At 43.2% G+C, this 22,967-nt stretch overlaps 1 protein-coding gene across 1 annotated transcript in view; it reads left to right on the top strand.

Moving 5' to 3' along the window:
* The window catches only part of aopep (aminopeptidase O (putative)), a 74,088-nt gene that overhangs the window by 32,556 nt on the left and 18,565 nt on the right, over positions 1-22,967 (top strand). Inside the window, exons 12-14 of the mRNA XM_076731425.1 lie at positions 984-1,044; positions 4,964-5,026; positions 6,302-6,388. Of these exons, the coding sequence (XP_076587540.1) occupies positions 984-1,044; positions 4,964-5,026; positions 6,302-6,388 (211 nt within the window). The remainder of the gene's footprint in view (positions 1-983; positions 1,045-4,963; positions 5,027-6,301; positions 6,389-22,967) is intronic.

The raw sequence follows: 22,967 nt of genomic DNA, 5'->3' as shown, positions 1-22,967 counted from the left end.
TGTAGATCTGAGCTTGACAAGCTGAGTCTGAGATGTCTTTAAATGGCCCGCACACCTAGCTTAAACACTTTCTTGCCCCATTAGTGGTAAAGATTTAAGACGTTTTCTGGCTTGTAATGAGCAATACAGTCAAAGAAAACACTTAAAAGAGTCATTTACATAATGTAATAGATGCCAGAAACTTGTGGCCATAACACTGTCATTGGTTTCCCTGGCCTGGGGTCTTTTACTTGACTTACCTGTTTATCCCTCAGTATGTTTAAGCTATGCAAAAGCAATGTTTAAGCTGTATGTAAAGAGGAAAACTATGCTTTGGTGCACTCACTTGAGATTCCCTTACCTGCACATTCTGACTGGACCAGTTTCCTTTAAGAATATATTTGGGAAATGTGTGAAGTCGCTAATTGAGCCTCAGAAGAGCGTAGCTGAAAGAAAATCGGGATAAAAATGGAAATTACAACTTTTCATTACAAAATAACCTTTAATGGGCTGAATATGACCAATTAATACATGGTAATAGATGTGCCAAGCGCAGTCAGGATTGATGATTTGATGATGCTGTCAAGCTACTCTTCGACTCATATCCTTTAGTTTGCATACACACTGTGAGCTGCTTATGAAATGTTTGTTTGTGTGCACGTTTATGTTTGCAAGCCAGTTCTGTCGCCGTGTATATTCTGTGTAGGATATTTGACCATCCACTTGAGGTCCTCCATAGCTACACTCACACACATACACACAATTGCTCACTGTACATGCATACATAAAAATCCAGTTCATTGTCTGTACATGCCTGTTTGCCTGTCTTTCATAGGGAAGTAGGCGTGCCCCTCTTTTTGTTTAAGGTGTTGGTCTAAACCTCAAGTCCGCCATGACCCTAACAATATTTTCCCAGAACCATGTTTTCATACGGTGTCTTGTGCAATAACAGTCATAGCTATAATAATAGGAATAATACTAACACTTGTGCCATTGTGTTCCAGAAAAGGCCTCACCCTCAGTGCTATTTATGCTGACTGGCTCGATCGACCGGGAATTCCAAAGGTTAGAAGAGTCTTGCTCTCTTTGTTATTTATCAAAATATCCAGTTTGATAATATTACTTTAATAAATGTGTCTGTAAAAAGCTAAATGCCAGCTAGTCAAATTATGTAGTTAAATAAACATTTAATTCTTGAATCAATTTAGACTGAAAATACACTTGTACATGACTGTAATGTATAAAATAGACAATCACTATGGGTGCAGAGTTAACTAATAGTACACAATAGTAAAATAATTCAGCACCATTGATTTTGGATTATGAATGACTTTGTGCTCTCTGAACTGCTCTTTGTCCACAGAGCTCAGAGGCATCACCTCTTTAACTGTAAAATAAGTAATTACTTAAGTGATGTTCTTCTTCCTATTGATGCTGACAGTCAGAGTGCTTGTTATTTATCACTTGTTGTGATCTTGTCGTACCTGGAACATGCATACACGGGGTGAAAATTTCATTGTCTTTGTGTACTTGCTAAACTGGTTTCTGATAATGGAAGATATTATTTCTTCCAGCCTTGATTTGAACCGGCTGATGGCTCATCTTTGTCACTTTAAGACATCCACACCACGTCGTGTACCACAGCTTCACTTGTACTTCACGTTGCTGTGACTGCAACCTGATCTGCTTCACTGTACGATCCGCAGCCTGATTGGCTGTATGTGAAAGCCGGCAGTCATACTGAGTGCATATGCCTGAAGGTTATCATCTCTGATAACGAACCAGTTTGTTTTTCATGAGCTAGACTTCAGAGTAGGTTAAGGTGTTGTGTTTGGATCCAGTTCAAAGCCATCAGCGATACATACAGTTAAATGTACGGGAGCTTTTCTGTGTTTTTGAGTGCACTCTGAGTGTTTGCTCTTAGATGAGGAGCAGTATAGCCTTCGTGTCAGTTTTCAACAGCTGTAAATAGCGGTGTAATGACGCTCTCATAATGAAAATTATGTCTCATATTAGAAATAAATAGCTGTAAGTATAGAAAGCCTATACTTTAAATGGCGTGTGACTGTTAGCCAGTGGGCATTTTGAAACTGTGAGACGGTGATGGCTTTCCTCGATAACAGCATAAATTCACAGCATATTTGCTAAAACTTTTTTCAAGTCATTTTCCCACCAGATATCATGATGCCATCTTTGTGATGAACTCGGTTCCACTGTAAAGTATCACGGGTTAGTAAGCACAGCTAGTTCTTGGCAGAGAACTTCACGCAGTTCATTTTATTATCGTATTGTTGAGTCATTATCGCCACTTCAGTTACCAAACTGATGCTGAATCTTGACGAGGTGAGCAGAGCTGCTCTGCCTCTAATCGAGAAAGACCCTCGGTCAGAGATAGTAGGATGGCAAGGCTACGCTCACACACACACACAATCAATCCACTTTAACAGCTTCTTCAATTCTCCCATCTCCATGGTAACTGATCTTAATTACCACTGTGTGTATGTGCATTTTTGTGTGTTTGCGCCTGTGTTGCTGTCTGGGAACCTTCACCTTGTAGATTATGTGTGTGATGATGTAACTGGAGCCTTTCAGGGGGCCTCTGAGGGTGGGAAGGACAGCGTGGAGGGACTGCTGTTTTCTCACACCTGATTGGGTGATGGCTGGAGCTTTCTTGCAGAAGCTTTTTTTATGCTTGATGTGCCAGTCACCAGCTAATAAGATCAGCCAGATCGATTGAAACCTTTTACAAATGCAAGTGCCTGTGTATTATGTACACTAGGCACAAACACAGTTTTAAGTCTCTCTCTCTCTCTCTCTCTCTCTCTCTCTCTCTCTCTCTCTCTCTCTCTCTCTCTCTCTCTCTCACCCATCGCCCGACAATGTGCTTGAATTGGAGAAAGGCAGGAAATGGTTTGGCCTAATAATAAACAATGGCATTCACTGATCCCGGAGTAAAAGATGTGCAATGGGAAGGCCACTGCTGGCCTATTTTAGACCTCAGAGTTTAGATGAGTAAGCACTCCCTTTGGGATGATGTATCTAGGCTGAGATACTTTGTTTAAATAAAGACTACCCTTGATTCACAGCTTCAGAGCTTTCAGCCTGATATCATCTCCAGACTCCTGTAACTTACATCAACATTTAGTATGTTTTTTTCTGCCTTGCTTATCAATAATTGCGTTTTTTTTTTTTGCAACCAACCTACCATAGACTGATATAATGTAGTCATTTAGTTTATTATATCTGAGCAGCTTAAAGAAAAAGCTAAATTGGCTGATATTTTTTTGTGTGTGTGTTTTATGTTTGCATCAGCATTTCACACATGCAGTGCAGTTTTGACGTCACTTTCCATCATCGTCCACACACAGTTTCCAGCTGCCTTGACACGTATCCAGTTTTAGTACAAGTAAAATAAAATCAAACCAGGATGTACAAGAAGGCAGCTATAAACTGCAGAGGATAAAAAACAAACAGGCAACAGGGGAAACTAAATATATATATATATATCTTACATTTTTTAGATTAATAAATGTTTCTTCACTTAAAGCAGGGTATCAAAAAGGCATTGTTTTTGAATTTGTATTATTATTATCTGTCATCTTTTCTGGGATGTCCATACTAAAGTCAAGCAAAAAATAATTAAAGTAAAAACACTCACCAAATTGTAGGAAAAAAAAAACAAAAAAACTCTGACACGTCACAAACTCCAACTTTTAAACTGATTGAGGGATGTGATTTGTTTGCTTCTCGTGCGTGTTTATGAGTGAGAAGTGTAACTTCTTAACTTCGACATGCGATCTGATATTGATTCACTAGAGAGACACTACACAGACGGGGGCGCTGGACGGAGAGAGAGTTTGAGGTAGACAAAAGCTTTGCTATTCAGGGAATAGTAGCGGGGATCTAGGCAGCAAAAGAGCTATGTGTGGTATCCTGTTACACAATGCTAATTTACTGCTTCAACACTCACTAGATTCTATACAGCCCACTCTAACACCTCCCTCTCTCTGTGCCTCTCTGTGTCTGCCTCTCTCTCCATCCTTGGCTTCTACACACACCTTTATGCTATTTCTGCTGGAGTACCTGCATAATACACAGAGAAGTACTCAGGCATGCAGTTAGTATTTAACTTTGTGTGTGGCTATGGTAACGCTCATAGCTCAATCGCTGTGCGTGTGCGTGCTGGAACATATGTGGAGTGTGTATCCTAGACTGTATTAATATGATGTGCTGCCGCTGCGGCTCACTTGTTTGTGTCTGTGTGTGATGTGACATTACAAACATCTTGCTTCCATGCACTCCTGTCTGCCTCCTTATTTTACCCCACCACACACACACACACACACACACACACACACAGGCTACCACAATAACACACACATACACACAGCCCTCGCCGTCATCGCTCTGATATGTGATTCACATCACTCGAGCAGTGGCTCTGCTGAAAGCCTTAATAAGGTTAGAGAGTAAGTGCTGTGTGTTTGTGCCTACTAGCTGCTCTCTGTGCGTGGGTGTGTGTTTGCATGCATGACTCTACTTGTGTGTGTGTGTGTGTGTGTGTGTGTGTGTGTGTGTGTGTGTGTGTGTGTGTGTGTGTGTGTGTGTGTGTGTAATGGTGGAGGAGTGGATGTGCAGAGGACTGAGGTGACCGTCCGTCCTATAGTTGCTAGTTCTTGAGGTGATTTTTTTCTTCTTCCTCCTCCTCCTCCTCCTCCTCCTCCTCCTCCTCTTCCTCCACTCTTCGTCCTTTCTCTCATCCTCCGGAGTCAATTCGCGAGTTTCCGTCAGAGGAACAAGTGATCGCGCTCCCACCTCCTCCCTCTCCTCCCACCTCTCCTCTCTCCCTCCCCTTCCTGCTTTGCTCTCTCTCTCTCTCTCTCTCTCTCTCTCTCTCTCTCTCTCTCTGCCTCTGCAAAGCATTCCACTCTGTCCCGATCACTTGCCCCCGGCTCACTGCTTTCCCTTCTTCTCTGTCGTTCAGTGGCTGTATGAAAGGAGCGCCGTGTGGTCACAGGCGAGGCTGGTGGAAGAAGTCAAAGCAGAGGTAAGCACTCCTCTCTCTCCTTCTCTTCTCTCTTTTCCAGTCTCTTCTTCCAGTCTTCGGGGAGTGGCAGCACAGACTCTGGGGCAAGCTCTCCCATTTGAAATATTGCACCTTAGACCGCTTGATATGATTGTCATCTGATTCTCATCACTCCCTTTTCTTCACTCAGTGTTTCTGCCACTGTTTCTTGGTACCGCTTCCTCTCCGTTTTTCTCTGCTCTGTCTCATTTACACGCTCTGTTTCACAATGTTTGATACCATCTCTTATCTCCACCTCTCTTGCACTCCATCTACCTCTCTTTTTGCTCATTTGCTCCCTGCTTCAGTCTCTCCCTCTGTCTGTCTCTGAGTGAAGTGCGGCACACAGCGCTGTACATCTGTTGCGTGTCATTCTGTGCTGCCGATCAGATTTCCCATATCGCTCCCGTGTTGTTCTTAATTGCTTTGTCTGTATTTCCCAATTCTCCCATTCATCTGTCTGTTTAAATAAATCCCAATCAGACCTGAAGAGAATATTTGTCAGATATGTAAGAAATGGCTTAAAACACAAAGAATACATGAGTGATTTTTGCATCTTAGAAGTAACTTGTCCACTTCTTGTGCTGTTTAAGTGTTTGGAAACCTCACTTTTCTTTCAAAGTGTACTACAACAGTGTATTTATTGTGAGACAAACTGAGGCGGAGGAGAGGAGATAGAGTTTGGCCTTGACAGTGATTGGCTGTTTAATGGAGATCTATGGTGGAGGGAGTTGCGGCGCTCCAGGCTCCGTCACAGCAACATACTTTCACTATTACTCTTTTGTCTCAGCCGGCCGTTTGTGTTGGTTATATATGGAGCACAAGTGAGCGCTGAAAGGTTGGAATTAATGCATGTGTGTAAGAGAGAGAGAGAGAGAGAAAGAGAAGGAGCTATAGACTGTCGTACATTCGTGTGACGACTTTGCATGCTAGTGGCTCCCTGAGAGTGTGTGTATGTATATGCCTGTGTGCCTTTCCACTAGAGAGATGAGAAGTGCGCCTTAAGTCTGCTTATATTTACTTTCTGCCGTTGGATGTGACCACTCACTCTTTCTCTCACACCCTTTCGTTTCTCCCCTCTCCCTCTGTCATCATTACACCTCTCTGATTAACTCTCTGCTCTTTCTCTCTTTCTCCTTCACGCTGTCTCATCCCCTTCACTCAAAACAATGGCACTTTTTTTTGTCTGTCTCTACCTCTGCCCTCTCTTCTTTTTCCCGCCTTCACCACCTCACCCCCCCGTCCTCCCTCTTGCAGGTTGTAAAATGGATTCTCCTCAGTCAGAGTCATCAGGGGAAGGGCAGAAAGCGGAAGAGAATAGAGCCCAAGGTGAACTACAAAGAGGTAGGAGGCACTATACCGTATTAAGAGCTACATCTACCTTCCCTCCGCTCAACTTCTAACTCTTGGAGGCGTCCCTTTTCTCTTGTGGAAACCTCTATGTTCCTATCTATATGGGACTTCTGCTCTCTTAAAGTGGCTGTGATTCTTGAGCTGAACAGTATATTCGTGTGTCTGACAACACCATTATCCCCAGTTCTGTTTATGTGTTGTGTCTGTGAGGACAGACTACCCTGTACTTGTTTAAGTCTGTGTTTATGTTGTGTCGTCGTCCACGTATTTAACCTTTTAAGAGCTTGTATACATCACATACCCGCCACCATTTCTGTGTGTGTGTGTGTGTTTGTGTGGCCATGGCCAATGTGTGTATGTATGTGTGTGTGTGGGATGGTGTTTGTGTTTGTCTGGAGGGGGTTGGAACCATTCAGCCTCGACATTCGGGGTTTGAATCTGGCCTTGAACCTTTGTTGCATCCCTCTCTCTCTCTCCCAAGACTTTCAATTCATACTGTTAACTACTAAATAGATAAAGTTGTCACCTATTTGATAATCAGTTAATTGGTTTGAGTAATTTTTTTATAAAAATTTTTTTAAAATTCTCTCATTCCAGCTTCTTAAATGTGAGTATTTACTGGTTTCTTCATTCCTTTACGACTAATTATCTTGGGGTTGTGGACAAAGCAAGATATTTGAGGACTTTATCTTGGCCTTTAGGAAACATTGATTAATGTTTTTCACCATTTTCTGACATTTTATAGGCCAAACAACTAATCGATTAATCAAAGAAATAAGTTCCAGATTAATCGACAATGAAAATAATCATTATAAATTGCTCAAAATGCCATACAAAATATCCCTAAAAGATGGATTTGCCTCAGGGTGTAGTGTTAATTAGGGATCTCTCGGGATGGCTAATTCCTTCCACCCACTAATTGACACACACACTTGCACACACGCCTGTACCATCAATGAACGCACACTGATCTATAAGCCACAGAGGGCCAGAAGTCATTAGCAAGACGAGAGCAGCTTTCATATATCACTCGTAATATGCTCAGGCTGTAGGAAACATTGGCAAAGCCTCCCATCTTTCTGTATGGTACATTTCATGGCATGAATAAGTTAGGTAAGTGCTCTTGGGTGTCTTTCAATAAAATTTTGGAAGGAAAAATAAACGCTCATTCAGTCCCAGGAATATTGTATATATCCAGTGACTTTTTAAGGCTTTCAGTTTCCCTTCAACACTTCGTACCGCAGCTTTCAACAGATGTAATGTAAGCTTTATTCATAAGTAAAGGTATACGTGTTTAAGCTGCAGCTGAAATCCACAGTATTTCAAAAAACCTTGTGTCTGAACATGACTTTTCTGGATTAGATTACCTCCAATTCCTGTGTTGTAATTTGGAGCGCACAGCGAATGAAATGCCTGTATGGGGTCTGCGGTCAGTGCAGCCCCCTTCAACCACCTGATACCTACCGTCTGGCATATTTACAATGTACACACACATACACACAAATGCACTTAATTCTAAGGGGCAGCAAAAAGGGCCTCTTCCTGTGGGGGGCAAAGGGTGCTGAAATCAGCCTCATGAAAGAATAGCCAATTACTGTCCACTTGGCCATACACAATAGCGAGAAAGAGGAGGGAGGGACGAATGGACGGATGGATGGAGCGAGGGAAAGGGGGGATGTCGGGGTGGGGGTGTGGGAGGTCAGCGTTTGAAGTTACACCATAAAAGCCATCCTGAAAGGAAACACGAAGTGGACCCTCCCCCCCTTTTCCATCCACCTCTCTTCCCCTGTGGCCCAGCCCTCGCCTCTCTCCTGCACTACGTCTCCCTCCCCTCCCTTTGTTTCTGTGTACAGAGAGTGCCCCATGGATGGACCAGGTGTATTTTATATTACTCCTTCATGTACTTCAAACGCCGAACAGCCCAATTTCTACCCGGCCCCGCCTCTCTTCATCTACCTCTCTTCCCTCTCTCTTCCCTGCGTCTACCAGCCTGTTGCAAGACTATAAATCACTCAGCAGACCCAATCGGAAAAGGAGGGAAGGCGGTTAAGACACAGGAGACAGGAAGGTAGAAGGGGAAGAAAAAGTTGGGATGTATCAGAGATAAAGTTACAACTGGAGCATAGAGCAACGAGAGTGAAATAAAAACAACACTAGACGCCACTGCAGGGCATTATCTATTCCCTGTGGTTGTCTTTTAGATCAATTCAAATTGGAATAGAAACATGTATTCAAGCCACAAAATTATGCACTTGGGTGGAAAAATATAAAGGGAAGGAAAGAGCAGAGGATTCTTCGGGAAAGAGAATAAATAGGTGATGGAACGACTGCATGGCAAGAGAAAGAGGTGAAGACAAGGTAGAAAAGTAGAGCAGAACAGAAAAGAGAAACCCGTAAGAGAGGATTTGAGGATTGAAGTGAGAGTGAGACTGGCGGTGGGTTAGAAGTTGGTGATTATGAATTCCAGTAAGGTAATGAATCTGTTGCAGGCATTTGAGGAAATGAAGAGCAGAGTGGATATTTGCAGAGATGAGAGAAGCACACGAGAGATGAAATATCACAGGACTGGTCAGATGATGTAAGAGCGGTTAGCAAGAGACGAACAGAGAAGGCCAGGGAGGGAATTGAGAAGCTAGGACTTTTAGTGGGCAGGAACTGGGCTGAGGCAGGGTCCCATTTAGCACTAATGACATCATGGATGATTAGGGAATATACACACACTCAAAAACCTATAGATGCACTCAGTGGAGAGAGCCAGACACCCCCCACAGAGCAGCCCAAGAACTGGTCCATTTAATACGGCCAAAGTTTATTACCAACTTCCCCTCGTCTTTGTTTCTGTTACATTATTGATTCATGCGCATCTTAGTGCGTGTGTCTGACTGTTTTTGTGTGCACGTGTAACTTGCGTGTGTGCATGTGATGAGCGTGCGTGTGTCCAGCGTGTGTGGAGAGGTCTGTAGAGGGATATTAGTCACGCCCGCATGGTAATGGGCCTCATTTTGCTCTCATTTTCATCTGCGGTCTCCGTAATGAGAGGGTCCGTCTGCCCCTGCTGATCAGGACAGGAAACCCTGTAGGGGAAAAGAACTGAGAATAGCGCAAGACCTTGGCCAACTTTCCTGGGAACGACATGCTCCTCTGCTCTTTTAAGATGCCGTCCGTAAGTTGTAATTGATCTGGGTTTTACATTGACCAACTGGTAAAATGCCTCAAAGATGATCAATAGCTATCACAACATACCTAAACCTTTGCTGAGACCTCAAAGTGCAGCTTTGCCAGACCGTATGTTCAGTACTCAGTTCATGGAACAACTGGCCAGCAGAATGAGCTTAATGGCTGACAGATGCGGCAATTCCAACATAACATTGTTTTAAGTCGTACACATGCATGGTTAAAATTGACATCATGTTCTCACCTGCTGATTTAAAGTTCTGGTATTGAGGTAAATCACCTCCATTCCTCAGATTAGTGTAGTTCTATTTTACATTTCTGCACTAGAATACAATAAGTTTGATGCAGTGTGACACATCCTTGCACCTTTGGCGCAGATGTGATAAGGTCCTGTATATAGAAAGTGTTTACATAGCTCTTCCTCTGGATAAACAAATCCGGGAAATGGTGTAATCCTGAATTCTTGTCATTCCTGCAGAAATTGTTCTGCACCATGCTATTTTAAACTTTACAGTGCTCGTCTCTCTGAATCACAGCCTGCACAATTATTATGTCCACCAAACTAATCAGGGTTATTTTTGTGGATATGAATCGCCAAATATGTGATTTATATTGTATTATTCCTTTGGAGATTGTTTGACTGACACCTAATGTTATCAATCTTTGTGATATTTATTCTATATGCTAAAACAGCAACATATAATTATAAACACACACTCAGAGTTTAACGTGTCTCAGAGCGGAGACATCATTCTGTGCACCACTGTAACTTCACAGATGCAGCAGGATAGGTGGACGATGAGTCAGCCTCCATCTCAGTGTCACTCTGTCACCTCATTTGCACCTACATGGCAGTCTGCACCTCCTTGGTCGATGGTACAGGTTACTGTGAAAACATGTTCCACCAGGTTTGTGGCTGAGTAAATGTTTGGAGGAACAGCCTGTCATCAGACTGCACAGGGTCATCTGTCGAATGTGATAGGTTTCAGTTTAGGTCAGATTTGTCCGATCAGGAGGCTTCTTTACAATATCTGGTCGTTAAAAGTGAAAATTATAGGTTTTCTGACCAAGGCTGGTCAGTTTTATGCATACTGTAGGTCAATTTTAAGCATTCAAAAATGACAACTTGGAGATTTGGAAATTTTGTCACATGATAACATGTGTAGGGGAATCAAATTAGATCTTTAACATCTTTGAGACTGACCCACATCAACTATTGTTTCCACGGTTAAGAATGAATACCTACATCTTAATTTAACATACTAAACCCTTTCAATCAACTCAGTCTGATGGTTTCACTCTAGAGGCAACATTACCTATGTGTTGGGTGTGGCTATCTTATTATTTTCCAGAGTATTTCTTAAAGCATTTCATGCCTTCATTTGAGCCAATAGTAGAGAGGCAAAAAGAAATAAGGGGAGAGGCAAATGTGGACAACGTGAAATAAAGGCCCCTGTCCGGACTGGATCAGGGAGAGTTTTAATTCTGCTGCTGTCAAGCTAAAGGCCTCCGAGGTAAAATAACAAAGAGGATTTTGCTCCTAAAGCAGCGGAGGTTTGCCACAAGGACACAGATGCCAAGTTCTATTTTAGGACATAATGTAAACTCACAAAGAAATTAACCAAGTTCGAGTGGTGACTGAAATCCCTTGTGGTGTGCTTAGGTGCGATGGTTTGACACGGAGGTAGAAGTGGTAACTGGAGCCCCTGTGGGAGGGTATACAGCAGGGAGGGCATGATCAAAGAGACTCTTCAGTTGGGTGGGGTTTGCAGGTGGAATACACTACATTACTCTGCTGTAATAGGTTTCTGTAAGTGGAGGATTGGATAACAAGGCAGGAGAGCAACGTGGAAATAGTTTCAGTCTGTGCTTATTTGTGAAACGTAAAAAAACGACTGAATTTAATCCTCGTCTGTGTTTTGCCAACATAAGTTGTAATAAATTGGTGACCCTGATAAGAAAGTATGAGTGGTAAATGATCCGACAGTCTTGTCTGCTCTTCTTGTGTGATCTACCTCCTCCTCTCTTTTTGTTTGTTTAGAGTTTGACCAGTGTCCATGAAATAAAGCATTTCCCCTTAGTAATGGTGTTTTTATGGCATCTGTGTTGTTGTTGTTTTCTTTGATGAGACGTCACCACAAAGTGCACTCATCCGCATTTGGCAATTTGAACTTGACGAGGACACATCACACATCTGGTTTTCCTTCATCTCTGTTCCCTCATCTCTCGTGCACCGTCTCCTGGTTTATACTGCCGTCTCCCCTTCCTTCTCCCCTCCTCTTTCTCTCTTGCACTTTTTTCTTTCTTGCTGTGTCTCTCTTGTTCTTTTTCTCTTTCGCTCTGTGATTTATTGGCAATGAATCAGGGATGAGGGAGTATGCCGGAGGAGAGATGGGAACATTCAGGGAAATGGCTGTTTCCGGCCAGACTTCATCACATCAGGATGGGAAATGGTCGGAAGAAAAGTGTGTGTGTGCATGTGTGTGCATGTGTGTGTGTGTTTTTCTGCATTATCAGGCCAACTGGGGATCAACCGAGAGTCCACTACTGTGAGCCGCAACCCTGTAATTGCCCTAAAATGAAAGCAAAACTCGAACTTGAACTTATAGAGCTCATGCAAAAGAATCCATCCTGTTGCTTTAATTGAATATTTAAATTGCAACATTACAAGACCATCATAGGTTTGTGTGTACCCGTTAGACTGGAAGCTGTGTTGTGTGAATCATCATCCTGATTAGGGACTTCCACAGCAGACTGGTTTCCAGTGAGAGGTCGAGCAACGAGCGATGCATCTGTTTTCTGGGCTCATTTCAGCCTGTATTGTGAGATCCTTCTGGGCTGCTTATGATAGAGACTTATGTAGTGAAGCTGAAGGCTGTGGTGTTCTTTGCAAGAAATGTACAACTGTGATTCCAAAAGAATTGGGACACTGTGTAAAACGTAAATAAAACCAGTGTTCCTGAGCTCATGTAGTTATATCCTTTATACAGTCATGTGTTCACAAAGTGGTGAACCTCGCTCCACCCCTGCTTGTAAACAACTGAGCCTTTCCAGGACGCCATACCCAATAATGATACTATCACCTGTTACCAATCAACCTGTTTACCTGTGGAATGTTCCAAACAGGTGTTTTTGGAGCACTTTCCCAGTCTTTAGTTGCTCCTGTCCAAACAACTGAGAGGTTCAGAGAAGGTGGAGATTGATATGCATGTTGCTCCACTCAGTCTGCTGTCACTATGAACCAGAATTGATCACACAAGCATTATAAACAGCAATAAATTGCTGCAAAATCAATAAATTTGCTCACAGGGGCTGAAGTAAATCTGAACAAATGGTTTATGTCAAGTTCAACTTTGGGAAACTTCTACAACTGAATTTACGCTATTGACCAACAGCAAACCATGTTAACAGTGCAGACCTTAAGGGAGCAGAGAGCCCAAAATGGAGGAAGCTTTTGTAGCTTATTAGCTGTGTTGCACCGTTTTATTTAACCTCCTTTGTTGGAGTGTAAACTGCTACACAAAAGAGGAATGATTTGCAGACAGGATCTAATTATGTCTTTGAAAAAACTGTATGAACTCATTGTCCCATTAGCGACCGAGCTTGTGACTAGCTTAGAGAGCTTTTATCCCCTCGTTACTGAATGAAATGGTGTCCAATCCTGACTACAAAATGCCAGGAGACAGTTATTGTGTGCAAGAAAACAGAAAGAGGCTATTGTGACTGACTTGCGCTAGCTTGGCTAGCTAGTGTGTTAGCAGCTAGCTGGTCAGCCACAAAAATGACTGAATACTGATGAATTTCGCTGTACCACTTTGTGACTGGATCTTAATAAGTAGCCAAAATGAAACGATGAATGGACGGATATAGATAAAAAGATGAAGAGACAGATGACTGGATTTTACTATGCCCGATGGTAACAATTGGATCCAAGCTTGAGTTTGCTGTGAAAAGGTGAAAGGTGGACGAGAGCAAGACAGCAGAGAGTCATAGTCTCATCTAGTTTCTGCATGACGGTGACACTAATAGATGGACTGACAATACAGACTCAAAAAGCACATGCACATACTGTAGTGTCGCTGCAGGAGAATGGACCACTGCGTTCCTTTGAGTACATTACTTGAAAGGTCTCTCGAAGCTGAACTTGTGAGCACGGATGGACAGTTGGAGATGGTGACAGAGCAAGAGAGAATCAGAGGAGAGAGGGTGAGTCCAGGACATCTGAAGAGACAACAGCACTGGAGTAAAAGGACAGATCAATGAAAGTATCTCACTGGCTTTGCTATTTTCCACCATGACTTTTGTGAAATGTGCTGACCAGGAGGAACGGATTGTGTGGGAATCAAGGGATCAGTGTGGTAAACAACCGCTGTTTGATTCACCCCTCTGTCACACTGACTTCACATCAATACGCTGTTGATCCAACATTACCTGCCAATGAAGCTTGTCAGTCCACTACTTGAATAAATGTTTGCACCTGTACCTTTTTTTTTTTTTGACAAAACTGATGCAGTAAACCATAAATCTACACATTACTTCGACAGAGCATATACACGTGTCCACATGCTTTAATGCACTGGTAGCTGGTAATGCGTCCACTGTATATGACTCCAGAGTTTTAACTTGTAAAACTCATGCATGCATCACACATTGCTGCATAAGCTGACTGAAAGTAAGATCTGCACAATGTCTGTAAAAGCGTACATGACAGACAGAACTGTCTTTTTGTTTGACTGGTACGTCATTATGCCGTAGCTCTGTCAGGCCCATTACAAAATCCTAGAAATAATAGAAAATCGGGCTGTTTTACACTCAATTACTCCAGTTTTAATGCATCCAAAGTTCTGACATCTGTGCTGATGGGGAGCGAAAACTGTTTTCCTTTCTGATAGGTAGTAAAAAGCTCGAGAAAAAGAAAGAGCTTGAAGAAAATTAAAATTTATCAGCAGTGCCAAGTGTTAGAGATGGCAAGATTTATGTGTGGAGATGGGAGGAGAGGAGAGAGAGGAGATGGCTCCATTTGTGTTGTGTTAATGAGGGAGAGCAAGACTGAAAGAAAGTGAGAGGGAGAGAGCGCCAGCGTGTATTTGTCTCATTTATCACTCAGCAGCAGTTCTGTTTTCGGGGTCATTTGAAGCTCACAGCCTGTCTCATCTCGTCCGGGGACTCCCTGCAGTCTGTGTGCGCGCATGTGTGTATGTTATGTGTATATGTATACGTGTTCGTGAATGGAGGAGTATACAGTAAAGGGGGAGAGTGTAAAGAGATCATTCCAGACCAGTCAGGGTCGACGATACCGACAAACCATTTCACGGCAAGCATAGCTGCTCCGAAATACCACTTAGGGCTTCATGCCTCTCCAAGGAATGCGTGCATTGCAATCTCACATGCACACACACACGTAAAGATGTGCACACACACAAAAGGTGAAGCAGTGAATTGTCGTGGGGAGTTCTAGGGGTAGAGTGAGGGGTAGTTATACCGAGCAAGAGTAGCTTCAATAGGCTTTTCACTGAAATGGTCCAAAAGAACACACACCCTTGCACACAGACACCCCCAACCCAATTTGCACACACACACACACACACACACACACACACACATGCATGCATTCTGAATCCCAGAAGCATTTGAGTGTCATTCAAGTGCAGCTGTGTTTGTCTTTCCAGCACACATGGAAAACACATCAGGGACACAGAGAGAGGGAACACAGCCTGCTGAATATGGCTGCCACAATACGTACAAAACAAGCACTTTGTCACTCACACAAATACACATTGTTCATTTTGGAGTCAATTCAAACACAAATTTAGACATTTCGTATAATGCAGTGCTATAAAAACACACTGTAGCGTGGAGGTTGTGGTGTTAAACCCAGTGACGCTTTAGCCAGATATTTAGTGTAGGGTCATGTTCAATATTGGGCTGGGCTGGAAAATGGAGCTGGCTTTTTAGTGGTGGGAAATGAATCAGTGCTTTTCACATAAAACCTGATTTAGGCGTCACCTCATTGCTTTCATAGGTACAGTACGTAATGTTATGTTTGTGTGTCTATGTGTGCACTTACGAATGCGGCGTGCTGAGTTCTAAAACATCTGTCTTTCCTGGTAATGACTCGGGAGCCGACAGCACTCTCAGACAGCCCTGACGCAATTAGCCTTGTCAAAAACACACACACACACACACACACACACACAGATGCACACACTTGCATGCACGCAAAGTAATATCAGCTGTATGCTACTAGGCCCACAGACGCTGAAGATTATAGAAATCCCTGCACATGAAACCAATAACTAAGTGTCTAAGATATCTGATGGTGTGTTTGGGGGGAGCTTGTCTTCACAGAGGCTGTCTGGCTCATGATGCCCTTTCCCCATTTGTTGAGGTCACAGTCATGTCTATGCCATATGAGCAGTTTTTGTCCCACAGGCACCATTCTCTTCCCTGTAAGCTATGCTACTATTAAGTCTATCTGAAAATCCTGAGGAGCGGAGACAAATTGACGGTCTAACCATTATTTTAATGAAGTGGCTTGTTGTCAAGAACCCAAATGCACAAATAAGTCTAGACTGATTCCACATGGATGAAATTTATTTCAAACTAGTTATTTTCTGAAATATGCATTTATAAGACTGAAATCTCCAGCACAGCAGCTAACAAGCTGATTTTGTGATTAATCCTTTGGTCCAGAAAGTCAGAAAATAGTGAAAAATGCCCGTCAGGAGTTTCTACATACCAATGTGATGTCTCTGAAATTACTAGTTTTGTCCAACAAACAACTAAAAGTCCAAATAGATCAGATAGAAATTGGTTTACTGTCAAATAAGTTGAAGAAAAGCAGGAACTCTTCACAACTGAGGTGTTCAAACAGGGTAATAGTTGTCAATTAATTTTCATTTGATTCTCCTAATCCATAAATTGACTATTCTGACCTCATTTACACCTGGTACTAAAATGCGACCTGTATCTGAAGATGTCATCCAGATGATAAACGATCCGATCTTGCCTCTGTGTTTACACCTGGTATTTGTAATGCGTTCTCGTTATCCTCATTGAGATCCGATCTCTGTCCTCCAGAGCCAAATCTGCGTGTCATTAAGTAGGGGTGGAGGCAAATCAGCCCCAGACTCTCTTAAAAAAATCAGTTTTGTGAGTTGGTGAGTTCGCAGACACTTTGTAAACTCTGTCAAACACAGTGTGTGACAAATTCTTAACTATTTCTTGTTCCTCTTGCAAATTTGGCAAATGCAATGCATTGTTTTTCCTTTCTTTGCCTAAAAAATATTGTGTCAGTTTGTCCCAGTGTGTTGCAGCGCAGCCATGAAGGCTACCCTGTGACTAGATAAATGATAAGCCTTGTTAACAGCAGATCAGCCGCACAGATGAGTGCAATGCAGTTATTTCTTACTGTATGTCATTCATTTACCACCTGTCTTGCTTTCATCTTTCACCCAGCTCTGTTGAATAATGCATCCTTCTCTTTCATGGCACCAAACAGACACATAATTAGAGGTGTGTCTCTTTCAGCATTCTCACTTGCTTGTTATCTAAATTTGAACAACAACTATATTTTATGTTAGCTGAAATCTGTACCGGTGTTTCGTTGTGTAGCAGTGCCAGCACAGTGTACGGATTGCATTTACACTGGCCTACGATCTGAGCACAATGCGATCCAGACTACCTCCAGATGTGGTCAGACAGATGCAATCACACTGCGATTTACACCTTGTATTAACATGCATTTTCCTTATCCGGATAACGTGTCTGGATACAGATCACATTTTAATACCAGGTCTAAATGGGGTCTTTGTTTCAGCACAACAAACATCTTATGACCTAAAATTGCAGAGGCATTAATGAAGGCGACAGCTTCGGCTCTGTGCTCCCCCGTCTGGGATATCATGTGTTGCTAAGCTAGATGTGGTCTTATTGTAGGAAAAAGACAGAAGGATTGTGTTCCGGTGGTTTTAATGCAAACAACAAGTTTTGAATTTCTTTCCATCTGTTTTTCCCGTTGGTGTCTCTCTAAGATGCTTTCTCTTACTCCATCTCTCTCTCCTGTTTCTGTGGTGTCCTCTGTCATTCTATAATATCTACCTCTTTTTGTTCTTCGTATGTGTGTGTGTGTGTGTGTGTGTGTGTGTGTGTGTGTGTGTCTTTGTGGCGGTGCATGACTCCACAGCTGTGTGTGCGTGTCTGTCTGTGCAACAGATATCTGGGCTTAGTCCATCCCACATACCTCTGTCAGCTCAGACTGCTTAAACCCAGCCAGCCTGGAGTTCACACAGTAGACAACGCACACGCATGCACACGCATGCACACACACACACACACACACACACACACACGCACAAACACCAACAAACAAATAAACACATTAACACAGCTCACACAAATGCAGACAGACACACTCGGAGCCTCTTCCTGAACGTGACCTTTCTGTTTGATGGCTCAGCCTATATTAGCCTCTCTCTGCTGTCTCCTCTTCCTCTCTTGCCTCTCGCTGCCACTCCTTCTTCGTGTCTGACTCCTGTCTCCCATCTTTCGTCCTCCCACTCTGGCTCTCCGCCTCTCTTTCTCAGTGTATCTTTCAACAGCGGTAGATGCTATCGCGCCACACTGGAGGTCATCTCCCGTGCATGTTTGTGTTTTACCCCCATTTTTATTGTCATCCAGCTAAACCCGGCGTGAATGAGCGAATCCTTTTTGCCCGTGTGTTTGCATAGTTATGTGTGTGTGTGTGCATGTGTGTTTGTTGATGTTCAAAAGCTTAACTACTATGTAATTGAATGGTAAAATTGGCAACTTGCAATTGAGCATACAAGAGTTTTTTGACACGTCACTGTGTGTTTGTGTGTGTGTCTGCCTGTGTGTCTGTGCCCTGTTAACCCCAGGACTTTTTATAATCAAGAGCAGCACACAGCACTCATAATATTTATCCTCAGCCCCTCGAAGGAAACTGAACAGCTCACTCTTACTTCTTCAGAGGCAGACCGTTAAATTAGCAGAAATATTTTGACAAAAATCGCCCCCTCTCAAAAAAAATAAATAGAAACAACCGGCGATGGACTCCGCCAAACGCTGATGGCTTTTTTATTCGTTCAATTGGCCTACCGTAGCAACACTGTTGCCCCCCCCCCCCCCCCCACCAGAGGGATAATATTTAACCACGACCCTGCTCTCACCCTCTCAGGATCAGGCCAGAACAAATGACATGAGGAAATTAAACCTGGGTGCTCTGCTATTTTCAGCCTTAGTCACATTTCATACTTCCGTGCCTTATGTGCTCAGGGAGTGGGCAGATATCTGTGAGATAACTGAATGTACCATGTTAGTGTTGAACATGGATTGAGACGTCAGTGTTTCCCTCACAATGCTGCCAGGAGGAAAATCCATCAAAGCACGATATAGACTCAAAACCAAAACCCTCCAGTGAAGTGTGGAAATAACAATAACACAAACAAGAACGGATATGTTCTTAAATGGGTAACCTGGTGATATTTTATATTTTTGTTATTTTCCATGAGAAGACCAAAACCAAAAATGCGTTTCTCTCAATATTTTCAGACTTCCACAGCCAGTCTGTGGCTCACAGTCTGAAGCCCATTTGGTCTTTTTTAAAACACAAGTATTTAAAAACAGGATCTGAGTATATACTTCAATTTATAAAAAAGTCAGTAATTTCCTTAAGCCCTATTTTTATTTGCTGCTCTACTGAGTATTTACAATAACAGGATGTGGAATCGACTCAAAATAAACTGCACTGCCCGTGTTCATCATCATAAAATAATATGTCAGCCAGTGCAACAGTGTGGCCGACGGATGTGTTTTGAAAAGTTTTTGGACAACAGTGAAGGTCTATGGCACGGTGGAGTTAACTGTGTCAGGCTTCGGATACACAGACAGCACCTGTTAGTAGGATCAACTCATTGATTTTCTCATGGAATTTGTTGATAAAAAGAAAAATATAGAACTTATCCTTTACAAAGACCTTCAGAGAAGTGTGTGTGTCTACATCAGTTTGTCCATTTACACACACAAAATCCAGTGTGCCTCTTTTCTCCACCATGCCTTTCTCCTCACCTCTCCCTTTGTCCGAGCTGACGTCCAGCTGTTTGGATGTGTCACTGTAGTACAAATGCTACAGATTTTGTTCTCTCGCACACACACAAACAGCAGTTCTTTTGTTCCAGCTCTGTTTCAAAGGCCTCTCTCTTTGAAAAGCATACGGGTGCTGCAGGGGCAAAGCACTCGCTGAGACCTGGGTTCAACCCCCGGCAGTGACTCCTACTGGTTGGTTAGGGCAGCTGCATGGAGGGTAGTTTGAGGGGGCTTGTTATATCCTTCTGGTGAAGGTGGCAGGTGAAAAAGACACTCCTGGTGACACAATGAGGAGGAGGGCCATGTCTGTCTCTACTGTCCCAGAATAACAGAAGCACAAGAAGTGGCACATACTGTCCTACAGGGGATGTGTGCTTTCCAAAATTGTGAAGAAATGAGTGAAAAGATAAAAAGGAGGCCTATCTGAAATGTGCATGTGTTTGAGGAGTTGTTTGTGTCTCCATCGGGACTGGAACAACGGATTGTGGGAGGAGGAGGAATGGTAAGAGGGAGGCGAGGGAGGCACCCATTGGAGACAGTTAGATTTGTGGCTTGCGTCAAACTAGAGTGCCAGAGATTAATTAAACTTCTCCAGTTTTTTGGAGGTGTGTGAATGAGTCAGCGCGGTGGTGAGTAGGAGAGAAAACATGTTAATTGCCTTCATGATCAATGCCAAATTGCAGGAACATTGAATTTTACACAACAAACGCCCCACCTTCTGCGGCTGCACAGAGAAAGTGTTGAGCCAGTGAAGAAAAGCCGTCCCATGAGCCGAAAAGACATGCCTCGTGCCCGCTGAAAGGGCGTGCACGTGTGCTTGCGTGCACTCTTTGTGTAGGTGTGTGTGTGTGCGCGCGTGCCTGGTTGATTCCCCTTCAGAGAAAGTAGTCACTCCCCACCGCCGGGCCCACTGTGTGTGCTTTTTCAGCTTAACCCCTGACTCGCAACCCCGCTGTGACCCCGCACCGCTGTGAGACTGTGAACTTGAAGGCCAGGAAGGAAGATGAGGGGGTGAAAAGAGCAGCTACCAGAGGCTGCACATCCTAACAACCAGCAGCTGATCAAACGTACACGCGCATCCAGGCAAACATGGGTGCAGACTGGGTGAAATACTGGGGAATTGGGAAGAAGTACACATAATGCCTGGTGCACACTCAAAAATGTATCCAGCACACAGCATAAATGAGGCACATAGAGTTGTTTGTTTTCCGAATGGGCTCTGTTGATTGGCAAAGTATTGTACGTGCTGTGAATATTTGTTTCCCATTATACTCATATTGGTGCTGGTGAACATCCCTGACAGGCTGCCTGTCGTCAGAGCATGTCCTTGTGTCAGAAGACGCATTGATGAGACAATCGATCCCGAAAGTCACTGTGAATGCAAGGTCAAAAGCTTTGTCTCTTTCTCCTTTTTGCTCTTTTTCTCTTGTGCCACTGCCTGTCCCTGAAAGCCCTCTGTATATTTTGCTTCCTGATTAGGTTCAGGACTGATTGCAACAGCCAGATCCACACACAAACACAGGCGAATATACACCCTCATCCCGCTCTCCGTAGATGTTGTGGTTGTTAATTAGAGCCGTTTCCGAATCGAAAAAACAAAGAATGAATGCCGTTAATGATTAGATTGCAGATAGATGCTCGTAGCTGTAGGTCATCGCCGAGGTCATCGGTCTGTGCCCGGCGCTATCTGTGAGATCATGCAGGTGTGACATCATTTTAGGAGATGATAGCACAGAAGACAGCTCCATTTCATAAGTTGAAAGGGTAACATGTGACTCACAGATAACCTTTCAGCGTCTCCTGTGTGTGTGTGTGTGTGTGTGTGTGTGTGTGTGTGTGTGTGTGTGTGTGTGTATTTGTGTGTGTATTTGTGTGTCTGCTCCAACCCATTACCCGAAATTGGTTTACAAAACCTATGATGTCAGCAGGCCTTTTTTATAATGTCTTTTTAGACCTTGTGAAGGCCTGGGATTGCAGTATCATATCCCCACAGTGTATGAATTTATTTTTCTTTAGCTACTTATCATATTTATAGGTTTTATATTTATAGGGTCCCCTCATCACTGCTGTGCTTTCTACTAAAGTCTCCCACATGCTGCTGCAAGCAGAGACTCCTGCTACTGTGTGAGCCGCTACCATGTGACCATATATGCGTTAATTAAATAACCTGCGCTTACATTTCACTCATTGGTTAGGAATGCTCACTTAGGAGTGGTAGAGATGATGCAGGGATTTCAATGAACCGAAACACTTGTCAACATTTAATATTCCCGAGCTCCAAACAGTTTCTTTACATCAGTTGATTTTCAGTTTTTTTGCCTCTTCGCTTGCTCTTTTATTCCTGACCATCTGCCCCGTTTTGTTGCGCATTTTAATTCTGTGCAGCTGTATAGAGCAGTTACAGGCTAATTAAAAGTGTAAGTATTTGTGATGCTATTTATGCTGTCATGGCTGTTGAGAGAATCTTAACAGCTGCTTGGTGTACTGTTTCTCCTCAGGACCCGAGCTTGCCGCTGCAGTTCGAGCAGATGAGTGATTGGGCCCTTAAATCAAGTGTAAAATAAAGACGGACGGAGACAGAAAAAGGATGCGAGGAGGGGCTTATAATTGGAGGAGCCAGACACACAGTTTGGTCCAGTAAAAAGGAGTTGGTATGGCGACGGAGAGCAGACAGTCACAGAGACAGAGGCAGAGGGAGAGAGAAAGGGAGGGATTTGAGGGGAAGAATGAGTGAAACCTTAGTACCTGAGGCGTGGGCTGAGGCCTTTAGCTGCTGGTGCCAGAATGTGTTTTTACGAGCTTGCGGTCAGACGGAAATAAAAGGCAACCGAGCGGCTGAATGGCATCACACACACATACACGCATGCACACACACGATTCAATGGCCTCTCACAGTTTGGTTTTATAATGTCACAGTTATTCAGTGTCTCCAACCACCATAATGCAGTGTGACTGAACAAGCAGCACACTCTCCACAGTGGTACGGAGGCAAGGAGTGAGAGACGGAAGAGAGGGGAGGTAAGGGAGGTTAAGAAACCATTAGCAACACCTCTGTATTCCTTTCAACTGTGCCAAGGGCTTAGAAAGAGGCTCCCTTATGTTCTTGGAATCATTATACAGATTTTATGGTCAATCTTTGACATTTTCCTTTTTCACACATTTCCTCTGGTGCCGTTTTTGTCTCCCTTCCTCTGTCTGTTTATCTTTTGTCTATCTTTTTTTGTTTGTTTGTTTTTTTTGCATTTCCCTTTTTACGTCTCACTGACAATAAATAACAACAACTCTGACTTCC

Source organism: Chaetodon auriga, chromosome 5, assembly GCF_051107435.1.
Source record: "Chaetodon auriga isolate fChaAug3 chromosome 5, fChaAug3.hap1, whole genome shotgun sequence".
In the NCBI taxonomy this organism is placed as follows: domain Eukaryota; kingdom Metazoa; phylum Chordata; class Actinopteri; order Chaetodontiformes; family Chaetodontidae; genus Chaetodon; species Chaetodon auriga.
Note: the sequence above shows the minus strand (reverse complement) of the source record. Positions and strands in the feature narration are given on the sequence as shown.